The sequence below is a fragment of the Clupea harengus genome, chromosome 13 (genome assembly GCF_900700415.2).
Source record: "Clupea harengus chromosome 13, Ch_v2.0.2, whole genome shotgun sequence".
NCBI classification, from domain to species: Eukaryota; Metazoa; Chordata; class Actinopteri; order Clupeiformes; family Clupeidae; genus Clupea; species Clupea harengus.
Window position 1 is genome coordinate 20,102,966 of NC_045164.1, and position 10,889 is coordinate 20,113,854.

The 10,889-nt window shown below is 42.3% G+C and overlaps 1 protein-coding gene across 1 annotated transcript; it reads right to left on the reverse strand.

The window, feature by feature from the left end:
• Positions 1–685: 685 nt before the first annotated feature.
• LOC116223099 lies at positions 686–1,957 on the reverse strand. The gene has a single exon (XM_031578556.2). It carries the CDS (start codon positions 1,664–1,666, stop codon positions 743–745), a length of 924 nt encoding a protein of 307 aa, XP_031434416.1. The 5' UTR covers positions 1,667–1,957; the 3' UTR covers positions 686–742.
• Between the last annotated feature and the right edge of the window lie 8,932 nt (positions 1,958–10,889).

A 10,889-nucleotide genomic window follows, 5' to 3' on the forward strand; every position in this document is an offset into this window, starting at 1 on the left:
AGACGCCCCTATCTGGCCCCCCCCCTCCAGCTCCCCACGCCTGCTACGCTCCCTGCCTGGCCCCCAGGAAGGGTGAGACACACTCACACACACACACACACAAACACCACTCATACACACACACAAACACACACACACACAGATGAAAACATTTTCCCTCTGTTGATGGAATCTCTGTTCATTCACTCTCTTTCTTTCTCTCTTCCCCTTCTATCTTACTCCACTAATGTCTCATATCCCTCTTTTCCTTCCATACCCATGTCATGTCATTGTGTTAATCATGTGTATCACGCACTCTTCTGTAGTGTGTGGGTGTGTGTTGTGATGTGTGTGTGTCTGTAGCGTAGGCGGCTGCGGTTAATATCTATTGATCATAAGAGCCACCACACTTCCCCAAAGTCTATTCCGTTTAGTCTGACTGTGTGTGCCTGTGCGTGTGAGTGCGTGTGGCAATCTGGCGATCTGCTAAAGAGAGACGTGTGTGTGTGTGGTAAAAGCACAGGAAACAGGCGACACAGTGTGAGACTGCAGCTTTATTCAACAAATCCCAAGCTCTGTGGGGCGAGGCCCATTCTATTACAAACTCAACTCACGTCACACATGCAGTCCCATTATTTCAGTAAAAGAAACAAGACTAACAGACATATGACCAATCTAATTTTAGCCAATTTCTATCATTTCCTGAATGATCTCTTCTGCTTCCGATTTGCCAATTAGATTGTTCAGGCTATAGTCTCCATCATCACACGCAGTGAAAGACTCCTGAAGCGTCAACAAAGAGAATTCTAGATTTTTCCTGAACTATCTTTCCTGCTTTCACTTTGCCAATCACAGGGTTCAGAGAATTGACTGCACCACCACACGCAGTGAGAGACTGCAGAAGCGTCTCCAAAGGGAATACTAGATTTTTACCTTCTGGCATGTGAAAGGCCAGGGTGACGTGATCCCACACATAAAATACCTTAAACCCACTTCCTACACTAACTTGTTTGTCATCTCTGTTTTCAGTCAGTCTATAGCGGTGTGTTTGAGAGATGGCTTGAGCACGCCAGATGATCTCTCCATCCCTGTAAGCACACACACCCTCATCATTATCCCCCAACTCTGGGTAACCATCAAAATCATGAACATCAAGGCTATGAATCAGCACCACGTACATGACCTCCTGCTTGTAGATTACAGTCTCATAAACTCTAAGGACAGGGTGTGCTCCTCCACAGAACTGTGTGCTGTACTCTTTCATAACATCAGCCAGTGAGAAAGTGAACCGGAAGTTTCCATAGCGAGAGCCATCCTTAAACACAGGAGAGGTGCTGAATTTCCGCAGGAAAGGCTCCTGTTGCTCTCTCTCTTCTGGACTCCGATCAGGGAAGAGTTTCTCCAGGTACCTCTGCTCTGCAGCAAGGGTCTCGTTTTCACCAATCAGAGTCCCCCACCACAAGAGGCCAGGTCTCCTATCCCCCCTTCTAAACCCTTTGCGGTCCAGAATACATTTCATACCATCTGTAGTCGTGACGTGAGATACTCTTGAACAATGGAACGCTACAGGTCGAGGATAGTATGGAACTACGGGATAGCAGTTTATATAAGTCATTTTGTTTGGTTCAGCAACTTTTTTAGCAGTGTACTGGTTGCGGTGTTTCTTCTTCAGATCATCTATAGCCATATGTTCCCCACTAACGTAATTTTCCTTGATCCTCCTCACATTCCATCGCTGTTTGATTGGGTTCTGTTGAGACACAGATTCAATATTTGTAGCTGTTTGTTTTGAATTTCCACTTTTTTCTTCATTTTTCTTAATCAGTTAATTATAAAGATTAATTAAACTCTTTCACTGCGTAATTAATTAAAATGTCATACCTCGTTTTTAGGTTGAGCGGCCATCCTAAAGATTCTAATGGTGCGACGGTAGGAATGAATCATTCTTCAAAGCAGAGTGTGTCTGGGGTCCAGTGTGTGGTACTCTTATATAGATGTACGCAACACCTACGGAACAGCAACCAGTACTCTGATAAAAATGTGGCTGAACCAAATGAAATAACTGGGGGCTATTCCGTAGTTCCACATTATCCTCGACCTGTAGCGTTTCACTGGTCAAGAGTATCTCACGCCACGACTGAAAAAGGTATGAAAGGTATTCTGAACTGCAAAGGGTTTAGCTGAGGGGATAGGAGACCTGGCCGCTTGTGGTGGGGGATACCCAAATGCACAGAGAATGCACTGACAGTTTTGCAGAAGACGCCCCCATCTGCACCCCCCCCCCCCCCCCCCTCCCCTCCAGCTCCCCACGCCTGCTACGCTGCCTGCCTGGCCCCGAGGAAGGGTGTGACACACTCACACACACAAACACTCATACACACACACAAACACATACACACACACACAGATGAAAAAAATTTCCCTCTGTTGATGGGTTCTCTGTTCATTCACTCTCTTTCTTTCTTTCTCTCTTCCCCTTCTATCTTACTCCACTAATGTCTCATATCCCTCTTTTCCTTTCATACCCATGTCATGTCATTGTGTTAATCATGTGTATGACGCACTCTTCTGTAGTGTGTGGGTGTGTTTTGTGATGTGTGTGTGTCTGTAGCGTGGGCGGCTGCGGTTAATATCTATCGATCATAAGAGCCACCACACTTCCCCAAAGTCTATTCCGTTTAGTCTGCCTATGTGTGCGTGTGAGTGCGTGTGTGTGTGTGTGTGTGTGTGTGAGTGCGTGTGGCGATCTGGCGATCTGCTAAAGAGAGACGTGTGTGAGTGTGGTAAAAGCACAGGAAACAGGCGACACAGGTGTGAGACTGCAGCTTTATTCACGGCACCGGTGAAAGTTACTAACGCCACAAGGGCCAAGAAACAAATCCAAAGCTCTGTGGGGCGAGGCCCATTCTATTACAAACTCAACTCACGTTACACATGTAGTCCCATTATTTCAGTAATAGACACGTGACTAACAGACATATGACCAAACTAGTTTTTATCAAGAATAAGAAAAATGAATAGGGGGGGGGGGGGGGGTCACAATACACTGTATACATCCTTCTGTTTTCAGTTGTTGTCATCACATGCTTCATCCCATAGTCTGCACCAAAATTCATATTACAGTCATAAGACCTCAGGAGCAGAAAGGAAGAGCATATCTTTCAAACTTACACAGAGCAAAAAGAAAACTTATCTCCACCAAACACTTTAGGTGTAATAACACAAATTAACCTACAACCACACACCTAATAATTTTTAAAGAAAACAGTCAACAATACAGTCAACAATACAGTCAACAATATAAGTTACAAGTTACAAGTTACAAGTCTTTTATTGTCAGATGCACAGAATGACACAGGGTCAGACTGGGCACTGAAATTCTTAGGACAAGGCACCACACAACAACCTACCATAGCATAACATAGCAAACATAATATAACATAACATAACATGACATACACTGTGTAGAAGTACTCTGCACATAATTTACATGTAATAACATATAATAACCTTACTAAATATACAAGATAAATATACAATACAATATGCTAAAACATATACCAACCTATACATATAATACTAACATATATACATATAACATATAATACACATATAGTAACATATAATAAACTAAACTACAGACAAATGGGAGTAGCAGGTAGTGCAATAATTCTGATAAATATGTATTTGTCGTGTAAGAGACAGTATGTAAGTGTAAGTACAAGCAGTAATTTGAAAGTGACAGTGTATGTAAGTGACGAGTGCAAAAGTGTCGATAGTGTGTCAATGTCCATTTAGCAGCCTGATGGCTCTCGGGAAGAAACTGTTCTCCAGTCTGCGTGTGCGAGACCGGATACTACGGTACCGCCTTCCAGAAGGCAGCGGGGTGAAAATTCTGAAGGCTGGATGATAGCAGTCCTTTAGGATCCTGCCAGTTTTCCTGAGGCATCATGTGCGGTATGTGTCCTGCAGGGCTGGGAGCTCCCTACCGATGATGAACTCCGCAGTCCTGACCACACTACGTAGGGCCTTGCGGTCCTTGGCTGTGCAGCTCCCATACCACACTGTGATGCACCCAGTCAGGATGCTTTCTATTGTACATCTGTAGAAATTGGTGAGGATGACTGAATCCATGCCAAACTTCTTCAGTCTCCTCAGGAAGAAGAGGCACTTCCGGGTCGCTTTGACCACCTACAGTCAACAATACAGTCAACAATACACTCACGTTTACATGGTATTAAATTAGCTAAATGATTAAAGTAGCTTCAGGTCATGCACGGAGGACTTTGCTCATTGCCAATGAAATTAGGGCCCAGGGACTAAAGCTCATGTTATGCATCGGCCTTCTTTTCCTGAACTATCTTTCCTGCTTTCACTTTGCCAAACACAGGGTTCAGAGAATTGACTGCACCACCACACGCAGTGAGAGACTGCAGAAGCGTCTCCAAAGGGAATAATAGATTTTTACCTACTGGCATGTGAAAGGCCAGGGTCACGTGATCCCACTCATAGAATACCCTAAACCCACCTCCTACGCTAAGTTGTTTGTCATCTCTGTTTTAGTCAGTCTATAGCGGTGTGTTTGAGAGATGGCTTGAGCACGCCAGATGATCTCTCCACCCCTGTAAGCACACACACCCTCATCATTATCCCCCAACTCTGGGTAACTATCAAAATCATGAACATCAGGGCTGTGAATCAGCACAACGTACATGACCTCCTGCTTGTAGATTACAGTCTCATAAACTCTAAGGACAGGGTGTGCTCCTCCACAGAACTGTGTGCTGTACTCTTTCATAACATCAGCCAGTGAGAAAGTGAACCGGAAGTTTCCATAGCGAGAGCCTTTCTGAAACTCAGGAGAGGTGGTGAATTTCCGCAGGAAAGGCTCCTGTCGCTCTCTCTCTTCTCCACTCCGACCAGGGAAGAGTTTCTCCAGGTACCTCTGCTCTGCAGCAAGGGTCTCGTTTTCACCAATCAGAGTCCCCCACCACAAGAGGCCAGGTCTCCTATCCCCCCTTCTAAACCCTTTGCGGTCCAGAATACATTTCATACCATCTGTAGTCGTGACGTGAGATACTCTTGAACAATGGAACGCTACAGGTCGAGGATAGTATGGAACTACGGGATAGCAGTTTATATAAGTCATTTTGTTTGGTTCAGCAACTTTTTTAGCAGTGTACTGGTTGCGGTGTTTCTTCTTCAGATCATCTATAGCCATATGTTCCCCACTAACGTAATTTTCCTTGATCCTCCTCACATTCCATCGCTGTTTGATTGGGTTCTGTTGAAACACAGATTCAATATTTGTAGCTGTTTGTTTTGAATTTCCACTTTTTTCTTCATTTTTCTTAATCAGTTAATTATAAAGATTAATTAAACTCTTTCACTGCGTAATTAATTAAAATGTCATACCTCGTTTTTAGGTTGAGCGGCCATCCTAAAGATTCTAATGGTGCGACGGTAGGAATGAATCATTCTTCAAAGCAGAGTGTGTCTGGGGTCCAGTGTGTGGTACTCTTATATACTCTTAATCAATCATTATTTTTTTTGTTTTCGCGAAAAGTGTGTTTCATGGGCGTTCTCAATTGTGATCGGTAGGATGTTATGTGTTGATGACATAATGACAGAACTTGACCTAAAGTGAGACTATAAGAAAGAACGGAGTAGAAAGTTAAGTAGACCAAGAACTACGTATGTGTAGAAGTATGAATTTCAGTGCCCAGTCTGACCCTGTGTCATTCTGTGCATCTGACAATAAAAATGGGTGGGTGAAATGGATGAATCCTGGACAATGAAAGAAGACCGGTTATACCAGTACATTAAAGATAACTGAATTATGTTTACTTTCTTTTTCCATTCTTCATCAAGTGATTTTGTGAAATAAAAAGACTGATACACCTGTGCTTTTGTTGAGACGATAAAACATTTAATAAACAGACAGACATTATGGTTGTGTCAAATTCACACCATCACAGAAGAGCATGTGATACACATGATTAACACACACAAGGATGGCGATCGGCTAAAGAGAGACGTGTGTGTGTGTGTGTGTCTACCAATGTTCCCTCTAAGCTGCCCGCGCGGGTGGCCGCGCAATAGATTTTTCAGACCGCGTGCATTTTTCAGACCGCGTAAAAATCTGAACATCAAAGGCGATTTAGGCTAGGTAATAAACATTTAAAATACTGACATGTCTGACAACCAGGCCGGATGTACGTTAGAATGTTTACATACAAAGTATCCTTTAGGCTACTCTTGGCGGGCCCTGCTCCAGCAGTTATAGGCTACCATGGCGAAAAGAAATTCTCACCGAAACTAATGAATCCCGAGAGAGACGAATTCAGAGAGCACGATACAAATACAAATACAAATATTGATCGACAACGTGATGCTAGCAATTAACACCAACATGTCCATGTTATCAGTTCAGGATATACACGATCATATGGCAAAATACGTCGACCTACCTCAGAGTTGGAGAAGCAAAAAAGATGCTTTTGAATTTGTGTATCAACTCAGTTGTGCAGACTGAGATGATACGCTAATTGTGGATGAAAGTACCGATATCTCGGTGCATAAGATGCTTGTGCTTTACATTAAGTTTCGGGAGCAAACTGATTTCAGTTAGTTTTTGCTGGAATCATTCCGCTTTCAGGATGCACTGCAGAAAACATCATTGATGCCATTAACCGCCTTGAAGTTTCCCATTTGGACCAACTGATGAGAATTAAATCAAGGCAAAAAGAGGGTCCAATAGACCTTGACAAGGTCTACAACCACTGGAAAGGGGACAAAGACAGGCGACAGAAGATTTGAGGTCGAAATTTCCAATATTTTCAATTAGTAATTTTGATTACTGCAACAACATTTTGACGTATGTTTAGTCATTGAATCATGTAGGTTAATTCTGTTTTAATACAGATTTGCAGTTGTTTCATGTAATAAATTAATGATTGTGTTTCTCTTTTGGTTAACCTGTTTTTCAGATGCTGTTCTTCAGAGAGATGTGTCTTCCATAGGCCTGCAGACAAGATGAGCCACATAGCCAGATAGGCCTATCTCCCTCAATTAAATTCAAATTACATGTTTTGTAGCCTATTTTGTTGCAAACCACTCCAGTTCTTAAATTGTTTATATAGGCTACCTTTAGGAAAAATGACACCATGTCAATTTAATAGGCCTATAATTATTGTTAAGCACTGCATTAGCATTTTTCATTCAATGAAGTTCCACTTAAATGTTGTACCTGCTGAGAAATGACTAAACACCTTGGATACTTTTATTATTTATATACAGTATATCATTAACAGTCATAACCAGTGAACCAGTCATAACCTCCCTAAACCTTATTGAAGTTCAACCAAAGATACTTTAAGTTCAACTAAACTGACTGGTAAAACACCATCATTAAAATGTTCCCAAAGTCCAGCCATTATAAAGGATATTGAATAAATATCAACCTTGTAGACATATTGATGCATTTGAATCCCCTATGGCTAATGCAGGCTCATGGTCATTTTCGGCAGGTCGCGTGGTTGCAAATTGCTCACAGTGCTGAAATGAAAAAATTAGAGGGAACATTGTATACCAGTACGTTAAAGATAACTGAATTATATTGACTTTCTTTTTCCTTTCTTCATCAAGTGATTTTGTGAAATTAAAATACTGATACACCTGTGCTTTTCTTGAGACGATAAAACATTTAATAAACAGACAGGCATAATAGTTTTGTCAAATTCACACCATCACAGAAAAGGACGTGATACACACGATTAACACACACAATGATGGTGATCTGCTAAAGAGAGACGTGTGTGTGTTCGTGTGTGTGTGTGTGTGTGTGTGTGTGTGTGTGTGTGTGTGTGTGTGTGTGTGTGGTAAAAACACAGGCAACAGGCAACACAGGTGTGAGACTGCAGCTTTATTCACGGCATCGGTGAAAGGTACAAACGCCACAAGGGCCAAGCAACAAATCGATAGATAGATAGATAGATAGATGGATACTTTATTAATCCAGAGGGAAATTTAGGAAATCCAAAGCTCTGTGGGGCGAGGCCCATTCTATTACAAACTCAACTCACGTTTCACATGCAGTCCCATTATTTCAGTTAAAGACATATGACTAACAGACATATGACCAAACTAATTTTAATCAAGAATAGGAGAAATGAATAGGGGAAATATTATATTGCAGTCATAAGACCTCAGGAGCAGAATGGAGGAGCATATCTTTCAAACTTGCACACAGCAAAAAGAAAACTTATCTCCACCAAACACTTTAAGGTGTAATAATACAAATTAACCTACAACCACACACATAATAATTTTTAAAGAAAGCACTCAACAATACAGTCAACAATACACTCGTGTTTACATGGTATTAAATTAGCTAAATGATTAAAGTAGTTTCAGGTCATGTGCGGAGGACTTTGCTTGTTGCCAATTAAATTAGGGCCCAGGGACTCTAAAGCTCATGTTATGCATTGGCCTTCTTTTCCTGAACTATCTTTCCTGCTTTCACTTTGCCAATCACAGGGTTCAGAGAATTGACTGCACCACCACACGCAGTGAGAGCCTCCAGAAGCGTCTCCAAAGGGAATACTAGATTTTCACCTTCTGGCATGTGAAAGGCCAGGGTCACGTGATCCCACACATAAAATAAGTTAAACCCACCTTCTACGTTTACTTGTCTATCAACTCTGTCTTCAGTCATTCTATAGCTGTGTGTTTGAGAGATGGCTTGAGCACGCCAGATGATCTCTCCATTCCTGTAAGCACACACACCCTCATCATTATCCCCCAACTCTGCGTAACCATCATAATCATGAACATCAGGACTGTGAATCAGCACCACGTACATGACCTCCTGCTTGTAGATTACTGTCTTATAAACTCTAAGGACAGGCTCTTCTTCTCCACAGAACTGGCTTCTGTACGCGTTCATAACATCAGCCAGTGAGAAAGTGAACCGGAAGTTTCCATAGCGAGAGCGTTCCTTAAACACAGGAGAGGTGGTGAATTCACACAGGAAACCCTCCTCTCGCCTTCTCTCTTCTGGACTCAAAGCAGGGAAGAGTTTCTCCAGGTACCTCTCCTCTGCAGTAGTGATCTCGCTTTCACCAATCACTGTCCCCCACCACAAGAGGCCAGGACTCCTATCCCCTCCTCTAAACCCTTTGAGGTCCAGAATCCCTTCCATACCATCTGTAGTCGTGACGTGAGATACTCTTGAACAATGGAATTCTACAGGTCGAGGATAATGTGGAACTTTGCCCTTAGGTGGTTTATTTGGTTCAGCCACATTTCTACCAATGTACCCGTTGCGGTGTTTCATGACGTTTTTCTTCTTCAGATCATCTATAGCCATGTGTTCCCCACGTACATAATGTTCATCGAATCCCCTCAAATTGGTTCGGTGTAGGATCGGGTTCTGTTGAGACAAGGATTCAATATTTTGTTGACGTTTGTTTTGAATTTCCATTTTTTCCTTCATTTTTCGTATTCAGTTAATTATTAAGATTAATGAGTTCCGGTCGTCGTGAGCTTGGAGTAGACACACTTACTTCACGCTCCCACCTACCTACTCCCACCTACTCTATAAATGTAGAGAATTTAGCCTATTTTTTCCAACCCTACGAATACTCACCTACAACTATTAACCCCTTACAATTGATCCTGTGAGAAGATGGCTACAAAAAACAGCAGAAATACAAGAAAGGAAGACACTACTGCCAAGGATAGCGTAGCTGCTGGCCGTTCTGATATGGACACCATAGCCTCCAAGTTACAAGAACATAGAGCGGCCCTTTCGACTGAATTCAGATCCGCTTTCTCAACTCTCGAGACAAAACTTGACACGATTCAATCCAAAGTAAATGGCCAGGACAGATGTTTGCTATCCCTTGAGGCCAATGCCAATGCAGTCAGCGATAGCATTAGGGAATTGGAAACTAGCTGCTAAGCCCTAGCCAACGACAATGCTAAGCTACAGGCAAAGGGGGTGGATTTGGAGGGACGTAGCAGAAGGAATAACATATGTATCATTAGCCTACCTGAGTCTGTCGAGGGCTCACGTACCACAGAATTCTTTATTGGGCCACTAGTGGAGGTGTTGGGGGAAAATCTCCTCCCTTCAACACCAGATTTAGACCAATCCCACCGTAACACTATCTGAAGGGGTAGCACTAAAATTTGTTGTGTGTTAACAACGTGTTTATTGTAACATTATTGTTTTGTTGTTATTGTTATTAAGTAGGGAGGGGCAGACTTATAGCCTGGTGGGTTGCGAGTTCGAGACATGAGAGCCCAAGAGATGCCATGCAGCAGTGGGAGCTACCTCTTCGGTAGTCTCCAGGCTATGGGGGGAGGGGGGTGGGGGATTGGTTATGGGTTTCATTTTAATTTTAATTTTCTTTGCCAGCTGATATATATATCTTTATTTTTTCTCTTGACAGTGTATATTTACTTTGCTTTTCAAAGCTAGATAATAGCACATGACACTTCCACAACTCAAGTGCATGGAAGTGGCAATTAGTTTGTCAGTTGGAATGTGAGGGGTCTTGGTCATGTTATGAAGTATTTGCACATCTGAAATCATTGTCTGCAGATATAATGTTTCTGCAGGAAACACACATTCAACATACCGCCAAAGGGAAACTTAAGGTCAGTTGGGTAGACCAACAGTATGAAGCAAATTTCACTACTAAAGCTAGGGGGATGGCGATTCTAATTAGAAAAAATGTCCCTTTGATTAAGTCCTCTACAATTAATGATCCCAATGGTAGGTTTCATAGTAGTGACTGGAACCCTAAACTCTGTTCCAATAATACTTGTCAACCTTTATGCACCTAATTTTGACAACCCAGACTTCTTTCAGAAGGTCTTTAATTTGACTCCAGACATCTCCA

Coding starts and splice junctions, on each gene's coding strand:
- LOC116223099 (XM_031578556.2), bottom strand. CDS start 1,666: ATGGCTATAGATGATCTGAAGAAGAAACACCGCAACCAGTACACTGCT.